General features: G+C 43.5%; 1 protein-coding gene across 3 annotated transcripts in view; it reads right to left on the bottom strand.

The window, feature by feature from the left end:
• IFT80 (intraflagellar transport 80) overlaps positions 1-19,817 on the bottom strand; it is a 543,739-nt gene that overhangs the window by 13,793 nt on the left and 510,129 nt on the right. For all 3 annotated transcript variants that reach the window (XM_069213254.1, XM_069213255.1, XM_069213256.1), the window contains exons 17-19: positions 14,971-15,060; positions 14,700-14,872; positions 12,861-12,984 (exon numbers count right to left, since the gene is read on the bottom strand). In XM_069213254.1, the coding sequence (XP_069069355.1) occupies positions 12,861-12,984; positions 14,700-14,872; positions 14,971-15,060 (387 nt within the window). The remainder of the gene's footprint in view (positions 1-12,860; positions 12,985-14,699; positions 14,873-14,970; positions 15,061-19,817) is intronic.

The following is a 19,817-nucleotide window of genomic DNA, read 5'->3' as shown; positions in this document are numbered from 1 at the left end:
GAAGGTGATGACATTGACAAGGGGATAACATTGACAAGTGGCTGACATCCCATGAGAGGGCTCTCAGGATGAGAAGGGAGAGTACACAACACTGGGGGGTCTTACTGTGAGAATTGTTACCAACAGTATGCAGAGTTAGACTGGTTATACTAGATGATGAGGGGGAAGAATCTTACCCCCACATGCGAGGTGCTCACCACAGAAGAGTACAGGCTTATGTTTAGGAACACACAAAAGGGGTCAACACAGACATGGGTGACTTTGTAGAAGCATCTGTGAAGTCACTGGATGGTTGGTTAAAGGGTACCAAGGTTGATACCAATGAGGACTTGTACAATCTAGTGGTTAAAGAACAGGTCTTGACAAATTGTTCATCCAAGAAGTTACACCAGCATCTTGTAAGTGCAAACTTTTTAGTACTAGGGAGTTGGATAAGAAGGCTGGTGAGGACTGGAGTAACCAAGAAAAGTCAGTGGGGTGATCCCAAGAAGGGCGGTGTTAGGCCCACAGAAGGAAAAGGAGGGAGGAAGTAAATCCACCAAAGAAAATTCCTCAAAGCCCCAGAACTCTAAAGGAGAGTACAAAGAGTAGTGGGGACTCAGGGCTTACAAAGGTCCTAGACAGTAGGCCTTGTTTGATCGTCAGCAGGTAGTGCACAACACAGGGGATGCAGCTTGTCACAAGAAAGAGGTGCCCAAAGAGGTTGTTTGGTTGCGTAGCCTTAGAGAATGCTTCCTCAGATGTGGATGTCCTAGTTGCTTTCAACTGAGAAAAGGGCCCCAGTGGGTGAATCCTGAGGATAGAAAATTAGTTACTTAACTGTAACCTTTTATTGCCACAATGACGTCAGGTGGAGTCGCGTCGAGTCGGGCAATTGTGACGTCCTCGTCGACATGCAGAGCTGGGAAGAAAATTTCCATTGAATGCTGGCGCATCGGGATAATTCAAAAGGTGAGGAATCCACAGGTAGTTGTATCCATCAAAACAGTCACTGCCATAGCCTATATATGTCCTTTTTTAAAAAAAAAGGACCAAACCTGAACTATAACCGATCAGGCAACAGCTCCCCTAGAGCACTACCAGCAGCAGCTGAATACCCCAGATTTTCTAGTATGAGTGTAAAATAATTATTCCTATACCTGAGGGGAACCTCTAAGGGGAAGAGAGTGGGTCACTCTATGGAAGATTCCAATACTGGAGAACCACATTTGCAGGTAAGTAACACATTTTCATCTCCAGTATTGGCTCCTTCTTAGATTCAGATGCTTGAATTAAATCAACAAGCAATACTCAAAATTGCAATAATAATATTAATAATAACAATTATTATTATGTCATTGTAGAATACATTTAATGGATGGTGGGAAGAAAATCAGAGGCGCACCTTAATAAAAGATGTAGCATTGCCTGTTCAACTGTCACATCAGTCTTATGCGTTTGATCTAAACAATAATGCTTTGTAAATGTGCGTCTGCTGGACCACTTTGCTGTGAGCCAGGTATGCTGGATAGGTACTCCAGCAAAAAGAGCTGTAGATATGGAAACAGCCCTGGTGGAATGGGCTTTAACTTTGTCCTGTAGCAGCTTTCCAGCTTACAAATGACAAAAGTGTACAGTTAGCCCAATCCATCTGGCGATGGTCTGTTTTGAGACTAGAAAACCATTCCTGACATCCCCAAATGCTACAGACAGCTGGTCTGCTTTGCGTATATGATGTGTTCTATGTAGATATAATTTCAGACATCTCTTTACATCCCGAGAATGTAGTGATTTTTCTGCAGATGTTTGTGAATTCAGAAAGAATGTTCGCAGGACCACTGACTTGTTAAGATGGAAGTATGATTGAACCTTCGGGATAAACTTAGGATTTGTTCAAAGTATAACACTGTTCAATGTGAATTGAAGAAAATGGTCTTTGATGGTGAAGGCATGAATTTAGGAAGTTGGCTCTGTATATACTATTTCAAAGTAAGAATTAGTGTGCACAGAGTTCAAGGGTTCCCCTTAGAGGTAGGATAGTGGCAAAAGTAGATAATTCTAGTGCTCTATTTTGTGGTAGTGTGGTCCAGCAGTAGGCTTATCAGAGGGTAGTGTTAAGCATTTGTTGTACACGCACAGGCAATAAATGAGGAACACACACTCAAAGACTTACTCCAGGCCAATAGGCTTTTATATTGAAAAATATATTTTCCTCAGGTTCAAGATTTGCAGTAAACACATTAAATGCAAGGTACTTCACTTAGATACTTTAGGAACTTTGAAAAAAAGCAATATCACATACAGTCTTTGTAAAAATGGCAATAAGCTATTTTCAAAGTGGACACTGTGCAAAAATCAACAGTTCCTGGGGGAGGTAAGTAAAGGTTAGATTAGGAGGTAAGTAAAACACTTACAAGTCTCAGTTCTGGGGTATAGGCAGCCCACTGTTGGGGGTTCAAGGCAACCCCAAAGTTACCACACCAGCAGCTCAGGGCCAGTCAGGTCAAAGAGGGGCCCAAAACACATAGGCGCCTATGGAGAACAGGGGTGGTCCAGTTCCAGTCTGCCAACAGGTAAGTACCTGCGTCCTCGGCGGGGGCAGACCATGGGAGTTTTGTAGAGCACTTGGGTGGGACACTAGTAGGCACAAAAAACACACCCTCAGCGGCACAGGGGCGGCCAGGTACAGAATGCAAAGCAGGCGTCTGGTTCCAGGTAGAAAACAATCGAGGGACTCAGGGGTCACTCTAGCGGTGCAGGCAGGTACAGGGGGGGGCTTCTCAGGACAGCCACCACCTGGGCTAGGCAGAGGGTCGCCTGGGGGTCACTCCTGCGCTGAGGTTCGGTTCCTTCAGGTCCTGGGGGTTGCGGGTGCAGTGCTGGCGCATCTGGATTCTCTCTACAGGGGTTGCTGTGGGGGCTCAGGGGGGTCATCTCTGGTTACTCACGGGCTCGCAGTTGCCAGGGAGTCCTGCCTGAGGTGTTGGTTCTCTGAATCTCGAGCCGGGGGCGTCAGGTGCAGAGTGAGAAGTCTCACGCTTCCCGCGGGAAACATGAAGTCTTTGGAAGTTGCTTCTTTGTTGCAAAGAAGTAGCTGGTTTTGAGCAGGGCCGCTGCTCACGGGAGTTTCTTGGTCCTTTAGTCCAGGGCAGTCCTCTGAGGCTTCAGAGGTCGCTGGTCCCTGTCGGATGCGTCGCTGGTTGCAGGTTTTTGAAGTTGGAGACAGGCTGGTAGGGCTGGGGCCAAAAGCAGTTGCAGGAATCTGATTTCCTGGGATCTGGGGTGCCCCTAAATACTAAATTTAGGGGTGTGTTTAGGTCTGGGAGGGCAGTAGCCAATGGCTACTGTCCTTGAGGGTGGCTATACCCTCTTTGTGCCTCCTCCCTGTGGGGAGGGGGGCACATTCCCTAATCCTATTGGGGGAATCCTCCAATCTCAAGATGGAGGATTTCTAAAGGCAGGGGTCACCTCAGCTCAGGACACCTTAGAGGCTGTCCTGACTGGTGGGTGCCTCCTCCTTGCTTTTCTCATTATCTCCTCCAGCCTTGCCGCCAAAAGTGGGGGCAGTGGCCGGAGGGGCGGGCATCTCCACTAGCTGGGATGCCCTGGGGCGCTGTAACAAAAGGGGTGAGCCTTTGAGGCTCTCCGCCAGGTGTTACAGTTCCTGCAGGGGGAGGTGAGAAGCACCTCCACCCAGTACAGGCTTTATTCCTGGCCACAGAGTGACAAATGCACTCTCCCCATGTGGCCAGCAACATGTCTGGTATGTAGCAGGCTGCCAGAAACTGGTAAGCCTACACTAGAAGTCGGATTGGTATTCAGGGGGCATCTCTAAGATGCCCTCTGGGTGTATGTTACAATAAATTGCACACTGGCATCAGTGTGCATTTATTGTGCTGAGATGTTTGATACCAAACTTCCCAGTTTTCAGTGTAGCCATTATGGAACTGTGGAGTTCGTGTTTGACAAACTCCCAGACCATATACTCTTATGGGTACCCTCCACTTACAATATCTAAGGTTTTGCTTAGACTCTGTAGGGGCATAGTGCTCATGCACATATGCCCTCACCTGTGCTATAGTGCACCCTGCCTTAGGGCTGTAAGGCCTGCTAGAGGGGTGACTTACCTATGCCACAGGCAGTGTGAGGTTGGCATCTGCCCTCGCTGTGGCAAGTATTTCTCTGCATTCTGACAGAATGTCTAATTGAGAGAATTCATTGAATTCAGGAGCCAGGCCGATAAGTGTAGAGATGTCGGGATCAGATGTTTGACCTGGCCCTGGTTCACAGTCAGTAAAGCTGGTGTCTGAGTTGGACATGTGGTTGTTCCAATTGTAGGAGTTCCGTGAACCAGAATTGTGTGAGCCATCTGAGAGCTATAAGGAGGAGGCGGCATCCTTCCATCTTCACTTTGTTGAGCACCCTGGGGATCAACTCGATCGGGGGGAAATCATAAGCATACAATTCCTGACCATATCATCGAAAATGCATTCCCCCACAATCCTTTTTGTGGAAGTCAACGTGCTAGGATTGGCCTGCCCCGTCTTTGGAAGAGTCCGTCGAGAACTTGTTGGTCTAGTTCCCATTTGTGATACGGAATGCTTGTTCTGCTTAGCAAGTCCGCTGGAGGTTAGACACTCCCGGAACATGCTCTGTTTTGAGAGAAATTTGATTTTGTAGAGCCTAATTCCCAAAGCGCTGTGTCTAATGAGATTGCTTTAGTGATCTTGTTCCTCTCTGTTTGTTGAGATAGAACATACTGGTGGTATTGTCTTTTCGTATGAGGACTGCTGATTGCTCTATCTTGGGTAAAAAGGCTTTGAGTGCAAGTTCGATAGCTCCTAGTTCTAGTTGCTTTATGTGAAGTTTCATTTCTGTTGAACTCCTATTGCAATTGATTCGCAAATCTTGGAGGTGGGCACCCCAACCGTCCAGGGAAGTGTCTGTCGTTATCATGAAGTTGGGAAGTTTTTGCAGATACGAGAGCCCCCTAGATAGAGTTGACTGTTTTGTCCACCAAGACATGTCTATTTTCATTTCCGATGTTATCTGAATGCAATCCTCAAAGGAACTGTGTAATTGGAGCCACTGTTTGTCTAATTCTTCTTGAAGTTGACAAATCTGTAGTCGGCAATTTTGGACAAGAGGAATGCAAGAGCAAATTATTCCCAGGAATGATTTGTAGGTCCGTAATGAAATGTTCTTTCATTTACAGAGCTTCTGAGCGAGCTGACGAATCTTCATCGGTCTATCCTGGGAGAGTAATGCTTTGTTTTGTATCGTATCCAGAACCGCCCCTAAGAACGTCAGCGTTGTTGTGGGGTGGAAATATAATTTCTGACAGTTGATCGTGAGACCCAGGTTTTCTAATAGTGAGAGTCAGAAGAACATGTTCGTTGCTGCTTGTTGGTGTGTTGAAGCCTTTATAAGCCAATCGTCCAAGCATGGAAAGTCTTGGATTCCTTGCTGTCTGAGATGAACTGCCACTGGGGGTAGCATCTGGGTAAATATTCTGGGAGTTGACTTCAGTTCAAATGGCATGGTCTCGAATTGTAGATGGGTACCGGCTACCCCAAAGTGGCGATATCTGCAATGGTTTGGATGTATTGGGATATGGAAATAGGCGTCTTGGAGGTCCAGCGATGTCATATGATCGCCCGCATTTAAGAGGTGCGATATATCCTACAGAGTTACCATTCTAAATGATTGTTTCTTTAGAAACCTGTTTAATGTTCGCAAATCTGAAATTTGATGCCAGCGGATGGTTTGCTTACTAGAAAGAAGCTGGAGTAGAACACTAGCCCCTTGTGAAATGGTGGAACAACTCCTATTGCTCCTTTTTTAGCATGCTGGATACTTCCTTGAGGAGCTACTTAACCGTGGGGGGTGGGGGGGAGGGGGCAGATGGAGGGATATTTGGGGGTTTCTGGAAGAATTCCAGGGTGTGCCCCCGGATATTACATCTAGAACCAATTTGTCGGATGTTATTTTGGACCACTGAGGGGAATGGTTTGCAATGTGACCTCCAATTCTGGTTGTTGGAGAGGGGAAGGTAGTCAGTACTAGTGCTAGGTCATGGTTTCCTGCTTGTGCGGACTTTAACCTGCCAGTTGGCTAAATCCCGTTGTCGAGACATTGATAGCACAATCGATTATTTCTGCTGGGATTCGTTCCCCCTCCTGGAGTATCCTTCTAGCCTGGTAGCTTCTGGTAGCAGGTCTACATAGGTGAAGATATTGGACCACATCTGGCAGGCGTAGCGGCCCAATATTGCCAGAGAATTTGCTGCTCTTACTATTGTGACTGCCATAGTGAATATTGTTTCCCAATACTGTCTAGCCGATGCTCATCCCTATCAAGAGGAGAAGAAATTGGTGTGGAGGAGTTATTCGAGCAACGTTGTGCCGCTTGTGACACCATGGAATCTGGTTTTGAGTGCCTGATCAAACAAGTTTGGAAATCTTCAGGAGCTTTATATTTTTTCTCCAAGCATGGTATCTGTGCGGATGATGTAGCTGGGATTTTCATGGCTTTAAGTCCCTCCTGCCATATAAAATCTATGATTGGGATGCTCTCACCAACTTTTTAGTTGGTTCTTTAAGATCATTAAGAAAACAGCCTGTTTCCTTAGTAAGCAGTGGGAGTTCAAAATGCTTGGCTGCTCTTTCCATCAAGTTCTGGAATCCGCCTACTTCTTCTGATGGAGAATCTACTGGCGCCGCTATAGGTGGAGATCGAGTGGGAATTAGACAATTCTCCAATTCATTTGGTTGTTAGGTAGTATCCTGTATGTCTCCCTCCTCTGTCTTCATATGTAGACTGAGGATCTTCCTGTGGAGGTTGGGCCAAGGAAGGTGTCACTTGTGGTACATGGGTGACAGGCATGTCCATAACTCCTGACGGTACTGATGCTGGGGTTTGTACCATTCACACCGGTCTAGGTGTTTGCTTCACTGGTGCTGCAGGAGCAGGAAACAGCCTGTTTCCTTAGTAAGCAGTGGGAGTTCAAAACGCTTGGCTGCTCTTTCCATCAAGTTCTGGAATCCGCCTACTTCTTCTGATTGAGAATCTACTGGCACCGCTATAGGTGGAGATGGAGTGGGAATTAGACAATTCTCCCATTCATTTGGTTGTTTGGTAGTATCCTGTATGTCTCCCTCCTCTGTCTTTATATGTAGACTGAGGATCTTCCTGTGGAGTTTGGGCCAAGGGAGGTGTCACTTGTGGTACACAGGTGACAGGCGTGTCCATAACGCCTGATGGTACTGATGCCGGGGTTTGTAGCATTCACACCGGTATAGGTGTTTGCTTCACTGGTGTTGCAGGAGCTGAGGGTGGAAAACTTTGATAATAATTTTGCAGGTCTGTTATCAGCGACAGTCGCATTGCAAAAGATGGATCTTGTTGAGGATACTGTGGCTGATAAGGCTCTGCGTGCTCCCTCGCAGTGTAGTATTCATCCTGATACTGTTCCTCCTCGTTATCATCATCAAAGTATTTATATTTTACACGCAGTTGGGATGGACTTCTAGCTACTCCAAAAGGACCTCTGTCCTCAGAGTCATCATAATCATCCTCATCCAAGATGTGTGCAGGTGCATATGGTAATACCTTGCTTGGAGAATTATGTATCAGCAAAAGTGTTGATGCAGATGACCGTCCCTTTAGCGGAATTATATTAAATTGAGGAAATCTAATGGCTTTTGAGTTTTCTTGTTCATCTGCCAGTGTTTTCTTCGTCAATGGTAAAGACGTCGATGGCAGCATTGTCAACTGTAGCATCGTCGATGGTATCATCGCCAACAGCTCCATCGACAGTATCACCGTTGACGAGGTTCGCATCATCAATGAGTCCAGAAGGATGACTGTCTGTGTCTTTCCAAAGATCTTTGCAGAGGTGATCATCGTTGATGATAGCGGCAACAAAGAGATTATCATGGGAGACACCGATGTGGTAAACCTCAACATGGCTGTCGTCCTGACTGTGGATGTGGTCGTCGACGAGTGTGTCATCAACGGTGCGTTCGTAGACGAGGTTTTCTCCATGGACTCCAAAGGATGTTTCCTTATCTTTGTTGTCCAGGGTAGAGATTGAGAAACACTTTTAGGAAGTGTTTTTTTTCAGAAAGGGAGTAATAGGTTCAGAACAAACTTTTTCTGAGGCAACTGAATGTTTTTTTAGAGGATGAAGGAAGGTGCTCTTGCCTCATTTCGTGCCCATCAGAGATGTGCTTAGATGTTTTTACAACCTTTGCAGGTGGTTCTACTGAGATCTTTTCTTTGTATGTAGGCCTCTTATGGGAATGAGAAGTCTGTAAAGAAGCATCACTATCCTCAGGAGAGGAGTACTTTCTAGTTTTTTGTTTCTGCAGCCACAGTAAAAGTCTGCCCAATCTGCCCTTCATAGTTTTATGATAAAGGGTGTGACAGATCTTGCAGTCTCTCACCTTGTGATCCGGATGGAGGCTATATATACAGTGTTTGTGTGGGTCACCAGAATGAAGTCGGAAGCATGTGAATCTATGAAAGATCCAATACTGGAGAAGTAGACACTTTCACCCCATACATTTTATGGGATTCTATGTCAGTTCCAGCGGCGAGGATCAGGCTTCTCTTTCTCCACTTTATTACATCCAGTAGCCATTAGAAACCTGTAAACATAGCAAAACTACATTTCCCATGAGTACTAGGGAAATAGAAAAAACATCAACATGTCCACCAATCAAGTTAAGTCCATCCTTTCAACTTTCCCTGAAGTCTCTTTATCCTACTTTTTCTTTGCTACTCTAACATCTTGAGATAAGGGTTTTCCCTTCACATGATGTGTTAATCTGTATTAATAGCTATACAGCTCGACAGAAGTTTGCTGTGTGCCTTTATTCATATGCAGTAGACTTGCGTGAATGTTTTAAGAGTAATTTCCAGCTCTTCCCTTACAGCACAGACACAGGAGCGTTCTTGCTCCTTCACCTCCACATGTGTGATCAACGGCTCTCTACACAGTGCGGTCTTCCAACCTAGAGGGGAACCGCGCTTTGAATTTACGTGGTCAACGCGTCTCTAACCCCCCCCCCACCCCTGCGCACGGCCGTCGCATCATTCACCTGATTTTGAGGCTTGGTGAAGCGCACCTGACCATGATCTCCATCGGGGGCAGTATTACTGTGGGTGTTTTGGACAAAAATCTGAGAGCCACTGCCTGGAGCACGACACCTGTTTCAACAGGTAAGATCTGGTGCAATTTGGGACTCACCCAGGCACTAATTCAGTTCCCTTGATATCATAAGGGAGAACTAATTCCAGGCCCTTTGGGGTCTTCGGAGTTAACCTTTACAGGGATATAAAAAAAATAAAGGGGACTCCACTATCTCGTTATTTCCCAGTTCCTCCTTGCTGTGCATATACTTACCAATGGAGGAATTTGATGATTATTGTGAGGAGGAGGTTACATACCTTACTATTGATGATCACTTTTGCCAGCTCATGGATGTTTCAATAAGTAAGGTGGTTTCCCAAGTGGTTGCACCCTTGGAGAAGAAAATACAACAACTCCAAGCTCAGTGCCAAAGAACCATCGACATGAGGGAAGAAATTAAAGAGCCCAAGGCCCCTTTACCTCCAGGGTAACCTTCCACACCAGCCCCAGAGTCCAAACGCAGACGTACAGAGAAAAGGGAGTAGATGTAGACACTTTTGCATGCATAAAGAAGGCTTTTATGGACTCCCAGTCCTCCTCCTCTACCACTCAAGACCTAAGTCATACAGGGGGACACTCCTAAGTTGCTCACTCTCCGAACCCAAGGGACCTTGATGATTTGCCCCATACCTCTAATGGGAATGGGGACTCCAGCAGACCCTGGCACCCCTCTGGGGTCCCACCGGCTGCAGGTATTATCGACCCTGGTACTGAACCCCAGAAGTCAGGTTCTGACATGTTAAACCCAGATGAGCCTCTACATTCCTGCTCAGCGGAATAGACCCCTGCCCCTAAGGTGGCACCCTACATAGCCGCCAGGCTGCGGAAGCCACTAGCCAAGGAGGTATGGAGTGGCCTTAGAACAGAATGCCCCATACCGGCGTTGGATGGGAAAGTTGCCCTCACGCCTGAGGTGGATATGAAAACAGCTGCCTTATTAGCTAAGTTTGTAAAGGACACTAAGAAAGGCATTGATCACTCTTGGCATTCATGCCAAGATAAATTGTTAAATATCACAGGTCCATTAGTAAAGATCCTTGATATGGCGGAGGACGCCAAGGCTTCCAGCTTCCTAGTCTCCCCTGATGCGCTTTTCAGATGGCCTCAGAGGGCCATTATCTTCTTAGGAAATACAGACTGTGCAATTTCCATGGAAAGGCGTAGGTCTCTCCTAATAAAGACTGACCCAAAATTAGTGGAACTCTCAGGGCCTATTGCAGAGGGCAATCTTTTTAAAGACGTCCTTTGTAAATGAGTTAGGAAAAATTGTCAATACGTTCAGCTGTCTGCAAAAGGCTCAATCCTCAAAGAAATGTATATTTACATCTGTGTTTTTGCCGGAGACGGTTGTTGCAGGGGGTGCTCGACCTGCTGCGCTTACCACCAACCCTCCTACAAAGGTGCAGACTCCCGCAGAGGACAATGGCAAGACCCCACCAAGTTTGGAAACTTCTATCCGACAAGATCGTATCCACGTTGGCAAGGGGCCAGAGCCAGAGGCAATGGTTCCTATAACACCCCACAACATGAGATTTCAGAACTCGGAGGGGATCAGTATTGGAAGCAGGCTGAGACTCTTCTCCCACAACTGGGCATCCCTAACCATGGATGCATGGGTATTACAAACAATCAGAGGTTTCCAGAATTCTATGAGTCTCCTTCTCGTCCGCCCTCCCACCCCCAGCCTCTGTCTTTCCCTCCCGATCACATGGCATTGGTGGAAGGGGAGATTACCAGTCTTTTGGAGAAGGGGCCAATTGGACCATCTTCCCTGCACACCCACGGTTTCCTCAGCACATTATTTCTGTTGGAGAAAAGGGATGGGGGTTATCGATCCGTCATCAATCTGAGGGAATTCAACGAGTGGCTGGTATATTGCCACTTCAGGATGAAAGGCATCATCTCCTCAGGGATATGCTGCAAGGTCAGGATTGGATGGTCAGGCTGGACCTCAAAGATGCACACCTCACAATCCCTAGCTTCCCTTCGCACAAACGTTTTCTGCAATTTTAATGGAGGTCTCAGATTTTCGAGTTCACTTACCTCGCTTTCGGCTTGTCTTCTGCGCCTTGGTGTTTTACCAAAGTGATGAGGCTTGTGGTGGAACACCTGAGTGCCTAATTGTCTACTTAGACAACATCCTGATTTTGAATCAGTCTCCAATACGCCTGTCCTCTCACTTACAGATGACCATTGATTTATTAGAATCCCTAGGGTTTGTCATCAGCGAGACGAAGTCAGTCCACTCTCCGTCTCAGAATATTTAGTTTCTGCAATTTGTAATTGATTCAAACAAAGCCAACTTGACTCTCCCCTCTCGCAAGTTTTCCAAGATCAATTACAAGCTCACACTGACGTTATCCAAACCTACGATCTCCTTATGCCATCTAGCCATAATAGTAGGCCTTCTCTCTTCATCAATACAGGCCATTTTTCTGGGCCCATTGCACTCTGAAACATCTCAAGACATCTGTGCAATGGTCTCCCTTGCTCCTAATTTGTCCCCTTTTTGTAGTAAGCAAAAATAGAGATCCAATGGTGTATTTCCTACATGGAGGCGTAGAATAGCCGTGCCATCTTCGGTTCATAACCCAATATGGTAATAGAATCAGACACCAGAGGTTCGGGTTCAGGGGCTCGCTGTGGTGAATTTTCCACAGGAGAAAGACAGTCCTCCGCAGAACAGGTCCTGCATATAAATTGTCTAGAACTGATGACAGGTTTATTTGCAGTAAAATGCTGGACCAAAGACAAAGCTCAATGCTGCATTCTGCATAAGATGGACAACGTAGCAGCGGTCCATTATGTCAATCATCTGGGCGGGACAAGATCAAAAGCTCTACCAAGCTTGGCTCATGACCTTTGAGAATATTGCCTGACCAACCGGATTTCGTTGACCTCAGAACATCTCCCAGAGGCCTCCAACCAAGCGGCAGATTGACACTCCCACCGTTGGCCAGGAACCAGACTCTGGAAACTACATCTTACAATATTTCAGGAGATCTAGAACTGCTGGAGCACATTCTAGATTGATCTCTTCGCCTCTAGACAGGACAACCAATTAGAGAGGTATTGCAGTTGGCATCTGCATCCTGGGGCGACAGTAGTCGATGCTTTTCTCGAGGATTGGAGCAAGGAGAAAGGGTATGCATTCCCTTAATTTGTGATGATCATGAGATTATCCACCTAAATTCGGCAACAGTAGGCAGATCTAGTAGTAATTTCCACGATTTTAAGATCTCAAGTCGGGTTTCCAGTTTTGATGGAACTTTGAAGCTTGATACCAGTAATCATAAAACATATTTTGTTTAAAAGCATTATTTTTTGTGATGTAAGTATTCTTTTAGTACCTGGGAATTCACGGTTTTCCAACCGTTATCAATATTAAATTGTTGCAGGGATACATGTCAAAGACACAGGACCCGCAGCAATCTAGACATCAGCATAACCGTGGAAGGGCATAACAGGACCGTTTTACATTTTTAAGACTTCTCATAAACTAGGAACTATAACACACCTGTAAATTACAGCCTATACTTTAAAACATAAGTAGAATGATATTCTGTCAATTAAAGGTTTTGTTAATAATTCTATTTCATAATTAATAATAATCAAATGTCATATCATATTATACAGAAAGACAGACAGCTACAGCTTTAAGTATCTTTAACTATAGGCTACTCACCCCTTCAGCATATTGTAAAAATCTTTTGTTGGTTTCTTGCTTGTTGAAATCCTCTAGATACTTTTGTCGGTAAGCAAGAACAGTGTCAACATGTGTCTTGTGCTTCACAGCCAGTTCTAGTGCCCTGCAAAAGAAAAGAAATGCGCTTACAATAAATGTAGAATAGAGAACTACGTAGTTACTGAAATACACAACAGTATACATAATGTTTTTTCATATAGTGCTTAATAGATCAGATATGGCACTCCTGAGAATTATAAACAAGATATGGTACTAAAACCTACATTAGTGGTACTCAGTTCTACTGAAGGATGAATGGCTGAGTTAGTTTTGCCAGGGTTGGAAAATGTAATTTGCCCATCACACCAGAAGACAGCAGCTTAAGACGGTGCTTAGGATTCCAGGCCACTTCAAACAAATATATCCAATTACAGTAAAGTTAGGTAGTTCACACATCCTCAACGTTATGACTATGCCTGTGAGTCGAAAAGTAGTGATTCAGACATGTTATTGATCCTTTGTTTTACTCTTTCCAGATAAACCAGCACAAGCAAAGTGGGCGCTCCTTGGTAACCCATGAGAAGCTGACCCAAATTAAACATGGGAAGTGCACCAAATTTCCCAGGTTTTTGATAGTAATACATACAGTGCAATACTTATATAGCGGTTCCAGGTCATATGAAAGAAAAAACAATAAAGAGATCAAACTACAGATTATAAAGCATTATGTCTAAAGTCATAAAGTTGATACTTTAGAAAGATAAAGACTTTATATTAAGAAAAAAGAAAACATGCATTTTCTTACAAAAAATTATATAGGACAAAAGTAGGAAAGGTAATGGTGCCACAGGTTGTCTAACACAAACAGAAGCTAAGGAACCTAGAACAAATAAAACACGATGAAGGCTCAAAGAAACTCTATCAGAGACAAGTTGGGTTCACAAAGAACAGGTAAATGACTAAAGAGATTACAGTGAGGAGGAGGTTCACTACAAAAAGAAAAAGGTCTGGCACTGCAAAGCTGTTGTGAAGGATATTTTGTTGTTATTTTTTTATTACAAGCATATGCAATAAAAAGAACAAGAAAAAAGAAAAGATGGTGACCCTAAATGTGGCCACATGCTGTTTGCAATACAAACTTGAAAATCTAAATACCTGAAATTCAAAACAAATTACCAGCTGAACTACTAGTAACGCGATTTAAACAACCAGTCTTTCAGATGTGCCAGACATTTTTATTGTATTATTTAAGAAGGAGGCAAGAATAAATCACCACCTAACCAAGCAATTAAAATACAAGCAGCTACAACGTTACACTGTCACTTAAAAACTTTTAATTATGTACTTTACAAAGGAGTGACAGAATAAGTGGACGGTATTTAAAGTTTACATAAAAATAAAGTAAAGAAGTGCACTTTTAACATGCTTTGCAAGTGAAAAGAAAGGAGCTACTTTTAGGCAGACTCAAACAATGTGCAGAAGTATTACGCAGTCGGTCAAAATATAAATCCGGATGACCCATTGCCTATGTTGTATGCCGTGATGTGTGGAAGCAACACGTGAATGACAATTTAAAAGATCAATAGATGAGTAGTTAGGAAAAGCAATAGCCTCTTGACACTGCTGAACCCGCTTCAACGGCTAGGCCTAAAAAGGGGAAGGGGTAATGCACCTCCTCCACTTCGAATATCGATATCTTGCTTTTAGATATTATGGTTTAGAAGTTTTTAGTTTTCTCTGTTTCATTTTGGGTTAATGGGTTAAATGGCATAGATCTGCAGGGTGGCAATCACCACTTTTACATTTTAGTTAAAAAAACATTTTGGCATGTGGTATTACCTTTCCCAGTTGTAAAGGTTAATGTTGATCCGAATAGCTTGATAAATAAGTCCTGCTTGTAGGAGTACTGTTTCAGCATCTTGAACGTTCCCATTGAATAGCAAGGTATTAGCCAACCGCGACTCTTTTGAGGGAAGATCCTTGATACCATTTATATATTGCACTTTATCAATCTAAAACAAAAGAATTTGACAATTAAGAATTAGAAACCATTTCATGATGGCTTCCACACCTGTTTTCTGCAAAGAAACCTTGTAAAAGCCGACTTTACCTCACCAATGGATGCATAGGCCACTTCTGCTGTTGTCATGTCCTTACTGGCTACTGCCATCGCTGCTAAACACGCCCATAGTGTCTGATCCTAAAATTAAAGCAAAATAACATACAAGTTTAATTTAGCAAAATCTTCCACATAAACCACTCTGCACGTGAAGGAAATGCACTAAAATATTCATATGTGTGTAGAATATCCTTTCTTCACATACAGAGGGTGCTAAACTGCACACTGGTTTAAAAGCTAGTCCTAGGGATCCTTTAGAGATGGTATTCCAGTGTAAGGTTTATAAGCAGGTTACCTCCAGGAGGAAGACGGAAGTGCTTCAAGTTCATCTGGACTCGTTGGTTATATCAGCAGCCAAAAAGAACAGTAAATCCTTCTGGGAGGCTTTGAAGGACATTAAGAGCATGAGCCAAGTAGTAACTCCAATTAGTAGCCATATTCCCAGTGGGACCTTGGAGGCTCATTTAGTTAGAATTTACACTGTGCCCCAAGCACTAAGTGACCTCATTGAGAGATCCAATCTGAGGAGGTTAAGGGTATCTTTGAACAAGGTAGAAGAGGCCATAGCCCAAAGCGCTGGAGGCAAGGCCCCTGGGCTTGATGGCGTTCCAATTGATCCTTTCAAGTTTAGTCCTAAGTTTTGGACACCTTTATTGGTAAATGTCTTCAATGGTCTTGCCATTGTCCACTTCTGAGTTCATGGACAACCTCTATCATAGTTCCAATTTTCAAAAAAGGCAATCATTCACAGCCGGGGTGCTACAGACCCAACTCCCTAATCAACACTACGGTAAAGATCCTTTTGCACCCTGGCCACTATGGTTTTAGGAGCTAAGTCGGAACCATAGATCAATACTTACATTTGGCCCTGGTATTCTGGAAGTATACCATTGCCAAATGATCTCCCTTGCACCTGGCTTTTATGAACTTGACGTCGGCATTTGATTGCATTAATTGTTCAAAGCTGTGGTCAAATCTTCTTGCAAACAGAATGGATGAAACACTAGTGCACATTTTAGCTTACTTGCACACGGATATAAAGGACAGAGTAAGAATATATTCAGATGGCGAGATCACAAAAGAAATAGGAGTCCTTCGGGGTGTGAGGCAAAGATGTGTTTTAGCCCCACTTTTATTCATTTTATATATTAATAAGCTTCATTCTTTTTAAACAAACATAACCTCCAATGCCCCAAACATTAAAGGCTCTTTGCTACCCTCACTCCTGTACTAGGACGATGCTGTATTAATGGTCCAGACCCCAAGAGCATTGCGTCTTTTAGTCCATGGTTTTGTGGGTCTTATGGGCGAATTAGATCTGCACACATTGTTAAATCATATATTATGGCTTGCCGCCCAAAGAAATATCGATTGTCCGCAGTAACAGTAGGCAACAGCAGCTCGAAACGCAATAGCACTTTCCCTTACATAGGTCTAACCTTTGCTGATTCTTGGTGGCACATACTGCCCATTGCAGTGCTGCGTTAGCGAAGGCAACTAGCACTTTATTTATTTTGCCACAGCCTATGGGCACACTTATGAAACGCAGTACATACCATCAGCAACTTACGGAACACACAAGCTAGACAAATAAAATAGGTTCTAGAGAAAGGTTCTACTGGGCCCCATTTCATCTTCACTTCTGATTTGTCACAGGGAATTGGGTATCCCATACATTGAAGATTATATCGGAGCCTGTCCACCCATATTATGGTTGGCAGTGTGGAAACATAAGGAAGTGAGCCTCACAAGAGATATCACTAGTGTGGAATCCAGCCTGCGTAAGGTTGGCTTACACCATGTCTTTACAGACCCTGAGGGTAATCCTAACACCAATAAAAAAAAAGCTGCAGTTGGCCTTGTTTAACCTGGTAGACTCCAAAAGAATGACCATAGATAGGGGGAAGTCCAACGTGGCCACCCATTTGAATTTTGGATGGCCGGGCCGCGGGGTATATGATTAGACCAATGGGCCAATTGAAGCAGAGCTAGTTGTTTCGCTATAGGGATGGCACGATAAGGCACCTGCTGTATTTTTCACTGGGTTTTAATGTCAATCTTGATTTTATGCCCTGTCCTTGTGATGGGAAGTCCAGGCAAACAATGACACACTTTACATTCTTTTGTAGATATTATTTTATGTACTCTCTGCACTTTTTGATTCCCCTTGTAAAAAAGCACAACATTAATAACCTCAGGTAGCCCTTAATACTTTTTTACAGCTCAGCGATGACGAGGTAGTTGCCTATGTAAAGGTGTTCTCCAGTGCAGCAGTGCGATCTCGGAGATCCACAAACACTGATTAAGTCTGATGAAATCAGTACTGTTTGGCTGCCTGCATGGCTGTTTACAGCATTTGATTTTAGCCATCTGTCTTCATGATTGTTTTTAATTAATTATAATTTGTATGTATTTTATTGTGCATGTTTGTACTTTTATGGATTCTTTTGGTATTCAAATAAAGTTATTAAATCAATCAATCAAATTGCCCACTGTTTTAAAATGGCATATGCCTGGATTGTAGAAATATATGATATCATAGTTTTACTTTACAATATTGTAATATTAAACAATAGACATAGCTAAGATGAAATTCAGAAACAGAACATTTTTGTCTTTGTGACTCACCCTTTAATCCATTTAGTGCACTGTATTATTAAGGTATGTTGTTTTAGGGTCTGTGGGCCATATTCACACAGATTTCGACAGCTATTAGTCAGGAGTGACTCACTCTTGCAAATTTAGGAGTAAGTTAACTAAGTCAACGAAAAAACTTTGTGACTTGTGCGTGCATGCATAGGAGAACAAGTAAGGCTTTCCAGGCCACTGAGGGGCTCAGAATGTTATGCACAGGTAAGGTTCATATGTCTATGAAATTAGGCCTGTGACAATTAATAAAGGAACTGCTCAAATCCTAGTTCATACACTGACAGACGATTTGTGTGTGCATGCTGCTGTGTGGGGTGAGACAGACTAATCTGTATGAGAGACACATAAGTTACCATCTGCCGCCACACTGTCCAAAAATGAAAACATACATTAACACACATACTGGGGATCTATGTGCAAGCAATAATCTGTATGTGTCTTATTCACAGAAATATTAGGTCTCACATTTACAATTTCGTGCAACATTAACATAATAACTATGGAAATCAACACAAAAGAATAAGGGCCTGATTTAGAGTTTGAAGGATGGGCATTCCGTCACAAACATGATAGTTAACCAGCCAGCCTTATTGCAAGTACATTATATTCTAATGAACTTGTAATAAGGCCGTCAGGAAATCCGCCACGTGTGTGATGTCCACTAAATAATACGAAAATGAGTTACTTACCTGTAACTGCATTTATCCACTATTGGGATCTTTAATAGATTCATACGCTTGGATCATTCCCTGTTGTTGAAGTGGGAGTCCCACAGTACCATAAAATAGCAGTATGTATCACTACGACAGGCCTTAATGGCAATGGACCATCTATTCAAGAACATATCCACATCCTTTCTGAATGAACCAATCATTCTTCACGCTTTCTTCCCCAATCCGGCTACTCCAGCGGAACAATCGCTTCACACTCTGGATCTCAAGAGATGTATTCAATTCTATTTGCATAGTATCAAGGACATACGCAAATCTGATCAACTCTTTACATCATATAGCCAAGCACGTCAAGAACATGCAGTTACCAAGACCACGATCGCAAGAGGGATTTGCGCAGTAATCCACTATAGTCATACAAAGGCGGGTAAAACCACTAATAGTCAAAGCCAAACCACACTCAATAAGAGCAGTTTCCATCTCAGCTGCTCTTTTTTGCCGTGCTGCAACTCAGAAGAATACTCACACATTTACGCAGCATTCCTGCCTGCAGGAGGCAGCTGTAGGATAAGCGGTGTTAAGACATGTGTCTCATTAAGGTGAGCCTCTATTTAAGGGGAGCTTTCTATACAAATTAACTATGTTTGTTTATATATAAAATGTCACTTACCCAGTGTACATCTGTTCGTGACATGCTGCAGTCACATGCTTTGCATAAGTTCGCCATCTAGTGTTGGGCTCGGAGTGTTACAATTTGTTTTTCTTCAAAGAAGCTTTTATATATAGATATATATATATATAGTAAGTAAAGAAGATGTCCATGAGATGTATATATATATATTTACATAAGAAAGTACCACAACGACTACAGGCTTCCGGGGAGGAGGGAGGGCGCATGTGAATCTGCGGCACTACATGCCACGAACAGATGTACACTGGGTAAGTGACATTTTCCGTTCAATGCCCTGTGTAGCTGCAGATACACATGCTTTACATGGACTGAAAAGCAGTCCCTCCTAAAATAAGCGGTGGCTAGGCTGTAGGAGTTGGAGTAGTTTGAAATAGTGTTTTAAGCACTGCGTGACCAACATTTGCTTGTTGGCGGGATAGCACATCCACATAGTAGTGTTTAGTAAATGTGTGTGGTGTAAACCATGTGGCTGCTTTGCATATGTCTGCCAGTGGTATATTTCCTAAGAATGCCACTAAAGGTCCTTTCTTTCCAGTAGAATGTGCTTTAGGAGTTATTAATAGTTGCCTTTTAGCTATAAGATGCAAGTTTGAATACACTTTACAATCCATCTGGCTAAGCCTTGTTTGGAAATGGGATTACCTTTATGAGGCTGTTGAAAAGCCACAAAAAGTTGTTTAGGTTTTCTAAAATCTTTTGTGCTGTCTATATAATACATAAGAGCTCTTTTGAGATCAAGAGTGAGGAGAGCTCTTTCAGCAACTGAATCTAGCTGTGGAAAGAAGACTGGCAATTACACTGACTGATGTGAAATGGCGAGACCACTT

Source organism: Pleurodeles waltl, chromosome 11 (assembly GCF_031143425.1).
Source record: "Pleurodeles waltl isolate 20211129_DDA chromosome 11, aPleWal1.hap1.20221129, whole genome shotgun sequence".
In the NCBI taxonomy this organism is placed as follows: Eukaryota; Metazoa; Chordata; class Amphibia; order Caudata; family Salamandridae; genus Pleurodeles; species Pleurodeles waltl.
This window is presented reverse-complemented; position numbering and strand designations above follow the sequence as displayed.